The sequence below is a fragment of the Falco cherrug genome, chromosome 4 (assembly GCF_023634085.1).
Source record: "Falco cherrug isolate bFalChe1 chromosome 4, bFalChe1.pri, whole genome shotgun sequence".
Taxonomy (NCBI): Eukaryota; Metazoa; Chordata; class Aves; order Falconiformes; family Falconidae; genus Falco; species Falco cherrug.
In genome coordinates, this window is record NC_073700.1 from 56,001,389 (window position 1) to 56,015,646 (window position 14,258).

Here is a 14,258-nt window from a genome sequence, read left to right on the forward strand (position 1 = left end):
CCTTCCACAGGACACCAATCACAGACATAGACAACCACTGCAGTGCAGCCAGGTCTGGGGAGGACAGCAGAGGAAAGAGACCAAGAAATCCGCCATGCCACCCTTTATGCTCACAAAAGAGGCTGAAGCCTTGTAGATTTCTTAGGTTGACTCCAAACACAATTCTTAGTTGGTTTACAAACATAAAACACCTTCTTCCCGGCAAATATAGAGTAAACTTAGGATGCAAAAATTACAACAAACCAACAACATGTCAGTAAAAGCAAAGGAAAGCAAGCTGTAAAACTTGTAATTGGAGTGCTGTCAGGAACTTTGAAGTGATTTCAAATCTATTTTCTGACAAATTTCCTTTGTGGAAACAGGAATACACAAAGATATCGCTCTTCTTTCTCTAGCAAGCAGTCCCTTCCCATCCACATGGGAATTTTGAAGATCAGTGTCATAAAGCTTAGGACATACACAGGTAAGTTTGTTGCAGGTACCATCACATCAATAAGGCAGTAATAAGGTAGCAGCCATGCTCTCCTCATTGCCCAGCCAGTATCTGAGAGGACCTTTATCTTTCTTACCCTACTAGGCCACCACATTGCCAAGTAATAACAAACAGAGCTTCTGGCTCCAGGAACTTCAGATTTCACATCTTAATCTAGATTCAGAAAAGCACTTAGACATCTAGAGAGGCAACAGGCATCTACTGAGACTTTGAAAACACAGATTTGGCATTCTACACGGTTTTGAATGTCTCAGCAGCATAGGACTTCCACATACCTAAATACTATGGAGAATCTGTCCCTCAAAACAACCATTAATTACAGATCTGGAGTGTGTGGGCTGGGGAGGGTGAGAGCATGAAACATGAGAAACACATCCTGGGCTTTCTGTAATAGGCACCTTGCATCTCTCTGACACTGCATGAAAGGCTGTTTCCAAGCCGGTGAAACAGCATTCAGCTCTGTAGTACTGATCAAGCACATCCCAACTCAATGGGATTTTTGCTCACCTTATCTTCACAACACAGCCACCTGACACTCACATTATGGGAAATTTCCCAGTGCTACGTAAACATAACGTGGGATCTCACAAAGCAGAAATCCAAGTTAACTGATTTATGCAACAACATATATATTGCAGTGTGGCATTTCCTTGTGACATTGGGTTTGTCCTCCTCTGGAAGACACTGCTGCCTTGAATTGTTTTTTAAACAGGGCAAGGCAATAAATTACTAAGCATCACTTCAGACCTGCTTGAAAAAACAAACCCAGGATGAGATCCAAGTGTCCAAATCCCCAAACTCCTGACAACTCATACAGGAAACTGAAGTGCCAGGTGCTGCAGAGCACCAAGGGGGGTCATGGTAGCAGCAGCAAAATGCAGCACCATGAGTTTGTAAGTGGGATACATTGGCCCAAAGAGAACATTTTAGGTTGCCAAAGAAAGCCTGCAATCTCCACCAGAGATAAATATTAGGGGAGTCCAGTGTTCACTCAGTGGGGCGCTCATACCATTTCACTGGTTTTGCAGATGCTAAGGAGCACACCCAAAGCTGAGCCTGAGTTGAAAGCGCCACAGTGGGAGCTGGAGATCCTGAAAAGGTGGATGTGGCCTCTCTCCTTCCTCTACATTCAGTTAGCCATCTCATTAATTGTCTTCACATGCTACAGCATCCCCTGGGCATCTTGGCTTGTCTGGTCTGGAGGTTCTCAAGGGGAGAATTTGAATGCTTCCTCCTCTAGAAGCCTCAGAAAGAAACTCACAGAGAGAAGAAAAAAGTCACCTCCACAACACAGAAGAGTGAAAGATTAACCCCAGCCATAAGATCTGGGACACCCTCCGGGGTTTGGTGAGATCAGGCATACCCATGGGTTGACAAGAGGCCAGGCCAACCAGAGGAACAACAGACATCACAACAGCTTCACAGGTCTCCTGACTTACAGTGTTAAGGTCTCCCCTGCGAGGCAAAGGTTTTCCAAGTGCCGAGAAGGTATCACAAGACTTAGGCCTCACTAACATCTCTGTGTATCCCTCAAGAGTTCTGGAGAAGAAACAAATCTCTTCCTTCTCTCTATTCACCTACAACATTTCTGTTCTGGCTCCCAGCCTCATTCCTTCTCTTCCTTCAAATCCCAACCATGCAAGACATCATGGGACTAGGAAGAGGACATGCCATCCTAGGGTGACATGAGGAAAGCAGGAAAGCCATCAATTCCTTTGGGTGTCTATGTGCATAAGTGTGTAATGAGAAATCCCTGTGAACTGGGGCATGTTGTGTTACACAGACACTGCATGCAGCATGCATAATGTGTCATGCTACCTAGACACCCCAAAGAACGGCATCAATGTAATACAGGCAAACCTGGATGGGCACAGGCAGCAGCCAAGAGCAGCTTGCCCTCCTCCAGGCTGGATCTACACAGGCCAGACACAAGCTGGAGCTCAGAGCCCTTTGCCCTGCTCACCAGCACAGCCCAGTCAGTGCATTAATGTGGGTCAAAAACCCCCTTCCTCTTCAGAGGATCTAACTGTGGGTAGGGAGCAGCCCTCCCACTCATTCTTGGCCACCATGCCTGAGGATCAGGCCAGGTTAAATGACTCAGCAAAGGAGGCCACTGCACTCTGCAAGAGCAAGAGGGAAAGATGAAGAGGGATGGTGCATGGTGAAAGCATGGCAAAAATTAAAGATGGCACAGAGCCTGAGTCAGAGGGCAGTGAGAGAAGCCAGGGATGGGATGGAGACAACCTTGCCTCTAGGAGACAGCGAGTTTGCCCAGGAAAGGGCAAGAGGGCTAGTCATGGGTGTCTAACAGCTCCGTCATTCCTTTGATGTGGGAGGCCTTTCAGATAGAGAGCAGTCACCCAGAGTTGACCTCTGCTGGTGGTGACCCCAAGTACCGACTGAAGACCTGACGGTGGGCCCAGAGGAAGGAGTGGCATCCCCTTAGCCAGGTGGGCCCAGTCTGTTTCAGGTCTGCTTTGTGTCTGCCTAGCAGCAGTTCAAGCTCCGACACCTAAACCGGCCAGGAAAGAGGGCCAGTTTTAAAGAGGGCCAGTGTTTTGGGTCCTGCCCCCTATACCCAGTACAAACACTGCCACAGACTCTTTAAATGACCTTGGGTGAGTCACTTAGCTTCCCTACTCCTATCTACAAAGCACCAGCGTTTTGTTACATCAGAGATGGAGCAGAAGATGCTCTGATCTGCTGAGACAGGAATGACAAACACACCCCTCATGTGCCAGTGGGACATTACTCTCTCTTGGTCATTTCAACTGCTTTCTAGAAAGAAACACCTTTTCCCAGTAGAAACCTCATTTCAGGTTTTGTGCCTGAACAAGCTCCTGAGGATTTCTGTCTAACAACCCCACAGAGCTGAGGAGGTTTGTGGTCCAGACCTTCATCTCACAGCAATGGAGACTTGCATGAAAGAAACCAGAGTCATCATACAGATATATGATTTAAAATTTTAAAAACACTGGGCAGCTGGACAAGGGTATTGGTTTCCAACTATATAACAAGACTAGGCATGAGAAGCATAATCACCACACTGAAATAGATGTCCAAACCCTTCCTGAGACATGTGTCTTGCTTAGCATCCTCTGTGAAATACCAAATACATACTTGGCATGCAAAATTGCAGAGTGCGTTTCAAGGGTCAGGCCCCCCTCCTCGCAAAATATCAATCACACACTTTCTAGACAGAACATATTTAGTGTGCAGTAATGTTCAGAGTGAAAATCATGTTTGGCAAAGGTAGGAGCGCCTCAAGCACACACGGCGCTACAATAACTGTGAAGTTAATATACTGCACTATGAAGCTTCAGGCCCTAAGACATTGAAAACGTTAACCTTTGTCTTATCAATCTCAGGTTTACAGCAAGCAGGAAACAATAAAACAATAGCTGTCACGGTAGAAGCGAGACTTTGAGTTCACTAAGGAGATCAAATGATGACCAGAGAAGAGAGTGACAATCCATATTTCTGCATTGCTCACTCACAAATCTGCTGATCTGATATAAACACATTAATTACAATTGCTATAAAACAAGCCTCGTCCTGCTTGCTCTCACCTCTCCCACCTGCTTTAAGACCAGACATAACTCAGGTTTGCAAGTTTAAAAGGGCAGAAAGCCTTTCTGATTAAATCTAAAGAACTCGAGTGCGTAAACGGTGATTTTCCATTTCTACCAGCCCTGTGTAGCCACAGAAATCAAGGGACTGGCATCCACTTGTGCTGTCTCTCCAGAGAGCAGGAACCAGCAATAAGTTCATAGCCACACACAGAAATATGAAACTCCTGAGTTTCCTCTTTCTTTTATCTGGTGAATGCAGACCTCTGAGTGGTTCCACGGGCTCTTACAGCAAGTGGCAATATACCACTGAGAACTCCTAAAATCAGGCAGGAAAAGGGCACTGCCTTCCCCAAACACCCTCAAGCCACGACAGTTCAGAAAGCCCAGCAAGAGATTTGGAAACCAGCCCTTTGCCAAAGAGGTCCCACGTTCTTTGATGCCTCAAACGAAGCGGTTTAAACATCTGGCGGGTGGGTACAGGCAAAGGAAAGGAAAAGAAACCTCGGGAGTTTAAAAATAACCTTGGAGTTGCCTTTAGGGTGGAGCACTGCCTCTGCGCAGGGAAAAGAGGCAGAAATGAAGCGGCTGCCAGCGTGTGGAAGTGCCGAGGGTCTGGCCAACTTGTCCCTTACCCAGCCTGATGCCGTTCAACGCGGCCACTCTACGGCTCTGCTCCCGCAGGATGTTTTCCTGGGACACGCTGCGCTTGGGCTGCCGTCGGATGCACTGCATGGTCCAGCGCCGTGCTCAGGGACACGCGTGGGGCGTCGGGCAGGATGGGGGGCCACGCCACCCCCGCGGGGATCCCAGCTCATCCAGGAGCCTCCGGCGTGCGCGGCGTGAAACGGGGCTCCACGGAGGGAACGGGGCAGCGGGAGAGCAGGCAGGGGAAGGCAGGGGAGGGCAGAGTCCAGCTGGGGGTGGGACCGCGGGAAGTCTCTCCTCCTGCTTTGCTCACCAGCACGCACTGGATGCAAAATTACAGCAAGGAGCCTGCCGGCAGCTGCCTAGGTAGAAGGAACATGTTTTCCTACAGTCATATGCCAGTGGGGTTTTCGGCATCATTTCCAGGGAGCTGGAGGAGTCCCAGATACTGTTTGCGGCTCCTAATCAGTGCCCAGGGCACAGCCCTGCCTGCCCACAAGCGCCTGGATCAGGGGAAGGCTGCTCCACCCTTTCCCTTCTGTGCAGAGCTGCTCCCTGCCGTTCTCACCGACGGGCACTGGAGAGGGAGCTAAAACCACCTTTTAGCCAGGCCAGACGTAGCCCAAAAGCTGCTCGGAAATTGTGCTTTAATGCTTTTCCTTTTCCACCCAGAGAAGAGCATTTTCCTAAGCCTCTGGAGCAGATCTTCTCTGCCACCGACTTCCGGTATGACTTGGGTGAGTCACTTATCCTTCATTTCAGCATAGCTCTGACAATTCTTGTCATATTTTTGTAATTCGAATTTATCCCATAGTCTGGTACAGAAATATGTCCCCATCGTGGTTTCATAAGTCACTGATAATGCAGAATCAGAGAATAATTCAGGCTGGAATGGACCTCTGGAGCTCTCTAGTTCAACCACCCACTTAGAGAGGTCACCTTCAAAGGCAGATTGGGTTGCTCACAGCCTTGTCCAGGTGAGTTCTGGATATAGAAGGATGGAGACATCACAGCCAATCTACATCCCTGTTCAAGAGTTCAGATGTTCTTAGTGAAGAATTTGTTCATTACGACCAGTATAAATTTCCTTTGCTGAAACTCATGACCATTGCCCATTGCCCTAGCAATGGCTGGGACTAAAATCCGTCTCTTCCCTAGCCATGACCCCTTCTGCAGTGAAATACAGCAGCTATGCTTATTAAGCTGTTCCGTCCTAGGTCAGACCTTGTTACAGACTAGGGCTTTTTTGTCATTGCCTTTGCTGGCTGCTGCCCTGCCAGGCAAGCCAGAGGTGAAGATACTGCAGGGAGATGGATGTCACCACCAGGGGTGAATGTCCCTTACTGCAGAATCAGCATATGCCCGAAAAATGTCACAGCAAACTACATGTCACTGTTTCTGCTGGAGATGTTACTGAAGGCTCTCCATCGCCAGCCCTCCATCATATTCAATACAGGTTTTAGAAACATAATCTCTATATCTGGTGACTGGCAATCCAGCCATCTCCCTCTTCTTTCTCCACATCCTGAAGGAAGCCCTACCAACATTCACAAGCAAGCACAGAGGACAGGATTATTTGACTAGCACAAGGACAGGATCAGAATCATTAATCGCTGCCATATGCCGCAGGTAAGAAACTCTCTGGGGACAAGGCAGAGCCATTGCATGGCCTTGAACAGCAGTACAACTAATAACACCTTATTTACACATTGCAACTACAAATGACAGGCAGTGAAGGAGAATAAAGGCTTTTTCTGGATGGGACATTTCAGAACACAATAGCCAGGCAGTCAGTAGATGTCTGAGGAAACACCTCCAGCTTTTTCTGAGCCCCCTACACATACAGGGGCTGGGTGTTGGAGCCGTAATCTCTGTAGTGCTCCCCTGAGAGCTGGGAGCTTTGCTTTTCCCTGGCTAGGAGGTGGGCACCATGATATGTAACGGCTAGATGATATTTATTAGCTAGCAGTCTCTGAGCACTTCCCATATTTCACATTGTACTGAAGAGAACTGAGCCAATTAAATGAGTGGGGAAGAGTGGTCTCCCGTACTTGCCTTAACAAAACAATTTGCTTCTGTGCACCAGCGCTCCTGTCCAGAAGCAGCCAGAGTCCCATAGGGATCCATTTGGGAGCACACAGAGCCCCTCTGCTTAATTTTCCTCTTAATTCCTAATAAGTAGTGCCAGTGACAGCACTGCTCGGAGCTTTCCAGGCCCTCAGAGAATATTTACCATACTTATCCCTGAAATCTGCACACACGCAAAGCACAGGGTCGGCATTCACCGAGTTTATATACTTCTCCAGAACAACAATGTGCAAGTTTTACTGTTGTGAGGACTTCAGAGATGTAAGGCAGTTAAAATCGGCTTGTTTTTAAAATGACCATATGATCATTGGGCCAGAAATGCCCTGCTTTGGGAAACAACAGATCTGGATGTATTGTGGTCTTGAGGTCATTCAAAGACAATCTCATATCTCATAGATGAAGCCTGATGGGTAAGCATGACACTGTGGGTTACATGGCATTGCTTATTGATGTTACATGATGCTGCGTCACGCTCCACTGCTGGAGGAAGTGATTCCTGCAAATGGCTTAGGGACAAATTCTCCAACCCTTATTCACTGCAGGTAACACCTAACTAGGTCCAAAGCCTGCAAACACTCAAGCATGCAGTTTTACCTATATAACCAATCCCACTGAAATAAATGGCACTAGTCACATGAGTGAAGTTATTCATGTCCCCGTGCCCAGGTTAAGGGCTGTGCTAATCATCCTACTGATTCCAGCTGGATTACTCACAGAGCAAATGGAGATCAATGTGAACGAGGATGTCAGAACATGGTCCTAAAGTCAGCAAAATGCTTTTAATATCCAGGAAACAGGCACTTGAGATAGAAAGGCTGTAGAATCTGGTAGGAAATGTGCTATGTGAGAAAACTATTAATGCACAGGCTGCTCTTCAGACGGTTTCCAAAATGAATTAATCTCTATCGCATCCTTATACAAAGAAGCTAAGTAAGCACTATTACCACTTCACAGAGGAAGAAGCAGATTAGTTTTGAGCTCTTTGGGGCTGGACTTGTTCTCCCATCACCACAGCGTTTGGGCAATGCCAAAAGCAGTACAACCCTAATACTGATTACAGTTTCTTTACACTACCCTGACACAAATGACGTGATGGAAATCAGTTGCTGATTTGCCCAAACTTGTGATAATTTAGGACTGCAATGAAAATACCTATGCTGGCAATGACCTCATCTTCACTTCCCCATTGCATCATGCACATGATGTAAATTATTATGACTCATAATGCCTGTGACAGTTACATAACAAATAACAAGTGTCATGTTATTTGTGGGAGTGGGAGATTTTCCCACTGAAAAGGGCCAAAGGCTGTGCCTTGCTCTATGTTTGTTTCCAAGAAGAAATTATCTCTTACATGATGCCATTCTTTGCAGAAACACTGTAATTTCATCTTCCCTTCCAGTGAAATTCAATACAATTATTTTAATAATTGTAATGGCACAATCAGAGTGTCACTGCTTATTAATGAACTGTAATGTCTATCCCTACATGTTTCTAGTCCTCAGCAAGTGTGAGACCAATACAGTCCAGGTGCACTCAGAATCAATGAGAGTTTGGAAAAGCTGTAGTTCAGCTGGTCTGTAGTAAAACAACAACCTTCCATCCCTTGTCAGAGTGAAACATCAGTCAGAAACTCAAGTTCCTGATGGTAAATAAAGTTCAAGGATTAATTCTGCACACCTAGTATGAGACATATGGTCAGTGCAGCAGATGCTTGGAAACAAGCACAACCAGCTGCAGTACTGGGCAGTGGCTGCTGTTCAGAAAAGCAACAAACCTGTCAAGTGGCAAGGATTTTGTAGGTTTCTCCAGTGCTTTTGCAAATCATTGATGTCACCTGTGAAGTGCAGAGGCACCTTTTGGTCATTTGCCATCATCCCATGGTTGTATTCAACCTGGCTTTTGTATAAGCTCTTTAGCAGTTTTGTGCCTGGTATTAGTGTAGTACCAGCAATGGCAAGTTGCCTTCCAGCCAAGACTCTGCCAGAAGGACAGGACAGCGAGGCTCCTTCCTTGCCTGTAGGGTCCCACCTGCCCTGCCTTTCCCTCTGGAGTCCATTCGTCACTTCATTCGTGCCCTCTCACATCCCACCCATAGAAATCTTGCTCCTTCCTTGTTACCTCCAGGACACCACTCGCTGCTCCCAGCTTTGTTCTCCCCAGCCATGCCTCACACCCTTCGAGGACCAGGCCTTGTTGGCACAGCAGAGCTTGAGAACAGCCAGTTTCTCATCAACAACAAAAAATGCTAATAGCTCCTCTACGCCACCGCTCCCCTCCTTGCTCCATCCAGGGAAGTGGGGACCTGAGAGTGGGTGCTGAGACCATATGCATTGGTGCATCTCAGCCCAAAGATGATGCTGCTTTACAGTGGGTGTATCTCTGGTGCATGTGCTATGTACCAAGTTCCACCTTGTGGCGACACTCAGAATGGGCTTCTCCACAAAGCCCGTGGCAGCACCAGCAAACCTCCTTCTATTCTTTACATTGGCTTTTCTTCCCCGTTCCCCTTCCAGGATGCTTGACAGGTCCTGCTGAGCCAGGGCAGGATGACCTTAAAGTTTCAAACAGATATTCTCCCCAGGTATCATGTTATGGCTGTCCTTCAAATCACTGCTTAAAACCTTCCTCTCCTGGTATGCTGGCAAGAAGCCTTATGACGGGCAGGTTTCTGATGCACTGAGGTGACCACTGCCACCTTGCTCGGTATTTCTCAGCCCCACTTTCTCTCTGTATCCTTTGGCTGTTTAACCTTGTGTGCAAGGTCTCTGGGAGGAGAATGGTCCCTTCTCCAGCTCTGCTCTGATCAGTCCACGCAGCCCGACCCTCTTTCCCCAAAACAGGCTGACTATACCCAGACTGCCTACTGGGAAGGATTGCAGGCCCACACTGGATCATGCTATGTGCTAGCTTGCTATGGATCAAAACCAAGTTGGGGAATGTGCTGGCAGTTAAACGGTGCAGAGCCCTGGCCCTGGTTTGCATAGATGAAGCCAGGCTGCCTGCTCAGCAATTTCACAGACAATTCAAATTGTGATCTTTATTCGTGAAAATCTTCATAAATCTTTGTGCCAGTCTGGGTCATTCAAAGGGGAGCCTGGATCCATGCACAGCACAGGCTGTGACCCATCAACAGCTACTGCCCTGCACTCTTGATGAAATCCAGGCAAAACACCTAACTAAAAAGTTCATTGCACTCAGGAACGCAAAACCACACTGAAGGTTTGGTTCGATCCTTCCACTGGTCCCTCCGTTACAGTGCACACCATAGATTTGGCTGCAGTCAGAGGCACTAAAACAAACGCTGGCTTGCAGTAAATTACAGCTTTTCCAGTATTTGGTGTGAACAGTGCGGGAAGAAAGTACCTGAAAAGGACATCAACTTGATGGATAGGACCAGCATCAATAGCCAGGAGCACTCATGCAGCTTAGTTGCCTGACTCCTAAGGCATGTTTCTAGGCACATGCTGATGAAGATGTTCTTTTCATAAAACTGAAGTCAATTGTAGGTAGGTCCCAGGTTCATTTTTATTAAGGACACTTAGCAGCTTTTCTCAACATATTCTTCAGAAGCTGAAATTTCTTCCACAGATGAAATGCAGGTCACGCTCACCATTCTGTAGCAGGAAAAAATTTGTGCAATAATTCAATTGCACAATTGAATTATGCAAAACTAGGGAAAATGTCATTTTTTCCCCTCAAAGTGATTTATCTGGAATTTCAGCACTCTATAAATTTAGCCAAAAACAACCAACTCAACTTGTTTGTTGAGTGTGGTGTCTCAATACAGGGCTTTAAAAGGTACCCATGTGAGGGGCAGCCTGAGCTGTGAGATTTTTCACACACACATTGTCTAAACTGGTTCGTTTAATGCATGGAAGTACCTCAGTTTAGAAGAAATTGTGGCAAAATCTTCTCTACCTGCATAAAAAAAAAAACAAACAAACACACACACACAAAAAAAACCTCCACGTTTGACCAAGGTCTGCAGCTTCCTGTTCTGGTGGGCTTGACAGAGCAAGGATTGAGACCCTCCACCCATGGTAAGGACCTAGGGGACGCAGGGGCTGGGGATTAGTCTCGTAGTATTTGTATATCTATAGCACACTGAACAAGGGGCCAGGAGAAGGCAAGATACAATTCACCTGTCTAGATTGCTATAAGCCTAAAATTTCTTGCAGGTACCTACATTTAGCCAGCTGAATCCCACCCTGGATGATCAAATCACCAAGTATTTGTCTGCAGCTATCATTCATAAATACCTGTTTATATATGTCGATCTCCCTGTAAAGGAAACTATACTTGGCTCCCAAATCATCAACACCTTTGGCTCCCCAGAGCTGCCTCTCCAGTCAGCTGAGTTTCTGGATCTTGCACAAACCATCTCTTCTCCACATACCTCTCCCTTTTGTTTTTCCCTGTAGTTGACTATATCCTTTCATCTCTTCTACTTGCAACAGCTTTCCAAGCAACTGTGTTTCCTTCTTCCTCCTCTGTCATTTCCTCTTTAAAATCTATTTTTCCCCAAGCATCCTCTTGCCCAAACTCATCTGCATTTGGGCCTGATGCTAGGGCTTTGCACACCGGCAACAATTTCAAAACCAGCTGCGGGCTTTAGTTTTACTAGAAGACATTGCTTAGATTGGAAAACTAGGAGCTTTTGTATCACAATTAAAAAAAGACCCGAAATGAATTTTACTTATCCTGTCTGAAAAAGAGACAAGTTGTATGTTTAATGCACTGAGAAGTGTCAGTATCACAAATTCTTCCGCACTACTAGAAACTCTACAGCTCAAAAAAAACCCATGTAACGCATCAGACACAACCTGCATCAAATTGGGTGTGCTAGAAGCCTTTTGTTTGTAGGAAACGAGATTAAGGTCACAGGCTGCTTCAGAACAGATCCCAACTGATCCCAAGCAGCATTATCTCCACCCACGGAGGCTGAAGTCAGAAGGTGCTTCCTCAGTGCTCCCAGCTAAAAAGGGCAGGTGGAGATGATTCACTTGGAAATTTAGAAGTTAATCCTCAGGAATACCTGACAGAAGAAACAAGGAAATGGCCTGGTTTGTAGGATTTTACTAACCCTTCCTGGCTGATTCTCACCCTGGGATGGAGCAGAGGGCCTTCCTATAATGGGGCTGTGGCATTCCCTGCACAATGTACACACTGTCTTGGATGAAAAAGTCAGTGTATAAGAATAAGGCATAGTACAAATTAGCTATTCTATAATCTGTGTGAGCACAAGGGCTCCCAGTTCAGAAACAAACCAACTTCATGAGGCAAGAGAAAGATTATTAATAGCCCACCAAGTTTAGCAGATGCATTGCATACTAAATGTAGATGACCCCTTTATAAAATAAGCAACAAGAAACCCATCCAGCTGAATTAAATGCATTCAAAATAAAAGGCACAGACCGCTAAATCACAGCAGCTGCTGTGGCTCTGTGGGTAAGGGAGCATGCTCAGTTTTCTTCCCTGCTCAGATCTCCATCCAAATGCAGAGTAAACAAAACCATGTAAACTTTTCAGAAACTCTCATCTACAGTAATACCCACTTCTGCTACCAAAACGTATCTCAGGTGTCTCCTACTGACTGTCAGATATTTTACTGAGACTGAGCCACGTGCCTGTGGTTAGTTCTGGCATGGTAAATACAGACGTTTTACCTATGTTGGGAAAAAAAAAAAGAGAAACTAAAGAAACTGAGTTTCAACATACAGCCATAAACAAAACATATCTGTCTATAAACCACAGTATCTGAGAAATTTCTGACAAGCTACATAGCACAAATCTGATCCTGCTAACGAACAAACATGTGAGCAACTTTTCTTGTCTAAGTAGCCTGGCATTCAGAGTGACTTTGGCACTTGTGCGTGTTATGTGTCAAGGAATTTCAGTAAATACTTTTTTAAAAAGCTTGGCTCATTCAGCACTTGTGTATTTTTCTGCTTGAGACAAGAAAACAGATTAACAAACAGCCACTGAATTCTTCTTGGTTCCTAGCCTCAGAAGACTCAATAATAGTCACTGAAAAATGACCCACAGGCCAGAATAGGAAATATTTTAATAGTTCCAGATGTATTTCTTAGCTTTCTTTCCCCAGTGGTTATATAATGAATGAGATGCCTACAAAAAAGTGTAACATTAACCTCTGTTTCACCTTCCTGTCCAATTTCTGGCATCTGGGAAAATCACAGCAAAGATTTATCGAGCCTGGGAGAATCTTCTCACATTTCTCCTTGTAGTGCTAAACTGATTATGTTCATGGTCAGTCACTTATTGGTCTATTAATTTTTTTGTTTCTTTGTTTACAGCTCAGCTACAGTAAGAAAGCAGCTATCTCATGAACTAAAAATAAGCACTGCTGACTTTCCCCATTTCTGTGGGATCACAATATTCCATTTCAACCTGTAGCTATCACAGTCCTGAGTTGTTTCTTCTCATCTGAGTAAGTAAAATACAATGAAGAGGTAACAAAGCAATCTATTAAAAGTCCATCAAGGGAATAAAGAATATTTCATTACCCTGTCTATAAGACAAGCCTCCCAGTCTTGGTACCAATTGAATCTTCCTAAATCTCACTTGCTAGAATGGCAGAGAGGATTTCTTCTTTTTTAGAAACATTACTTATTTTGTACTTAACATTTATAGTCCTGTGGACAGACGTTGAGCTGAGGTGATTTATCCTGTCTCTGCTGTCTTCACCAAAACCCATGAGTTTACTCAGTTGAGCATCAGTCTCACCCAGTTTCACCATAAAGGGGAGGAGATCTGCATCAACTTTTCTGGACTTGCAGACACGTATCCAGACAAGCCACCTTTCCTACCCACACAGCTAACCCTACTAACAGAGAAAAATCTGTTGTCTCTCTCTGTAATACCGACAAAATGCTGCATTGCTTCCGAGTGAGAGAAAGGGGAGGCAAAGGAGGCGGGGAGAAGAGGGGAAGAAAAATAAAGCTCTTGGACGAAACAAGAGAGCCGAAATGCAAGGACATTTCTACAGACTTACTGTTGCAAGCGAGGAAAGTGCCATTCAATTCCATTGCCGCAAAACAAGTCGATGTGCAGCAGCAGAAAGGGCTCCGGGAAACAGCTGTGCCCAGATGTTAGCACTGGCGCGGGGTGGAAGCCAGACCTGCGAGGCTCCCTCTGCTCCCGTAATCCCCAACGTCAGCTCCCTTCGGAGAGGCCTGCTCCTTCCTCTTGGCTGGAAATGCGTCTTCGCTATGACTCCTCATTTATTTCCCTCCCGCACCCGCACGCCGCCGGCCCAGCGCAGCGAGTGCGGCCGAGCGCCCCAGCCCAGCGCCGGCGGCCCCGCCCCGCCCCCTGCCCCCCCGCCCCGTGCCCGCTGCGGCCTGACAGCGGAGCCGCCGCGCCGAGCTGCCGGCTCGTCCGCAGCCTCTGCTCCTTTCCAGCAAGGATTCCACAAGTCACAGTGCTGCAGATCTGTC

At 46.2% G+C, this 14,258-nt stretch overlaps 1 protein-coding gene across 2 annotated transcripts in view; it reads right to left on the bottom strand.

Annotated features, from left to right (window-relative positions):
* Positions 1-14,110, bottom strand: part of PLCD1 (phospholipase C delta 1) — a 56,397-nt gene extending 42,287 nt beyond the window's left edge. The window contains exon 1 of one of the 2 annotated variants that reach the window (XM_027809848.2): positions 13,814-14,110. In XM_027809848.2, the coding sequence (XP_027665649.1) occupies positions 13,814-13,847 (34 nt within the window). In that variant the 5' untranslated portion in view covers positions 13,848-14,110. Of the gene's footprint in view, positions 1-4,697; positions 4,981-13,813 lie in introns of those variants that run through there. The other variant, XM_005442303.4, reaches the window with a different exon arrangement.
* Between the last annotated feature and the right edge of the window lie 148 nt (positions 14,111-14,258).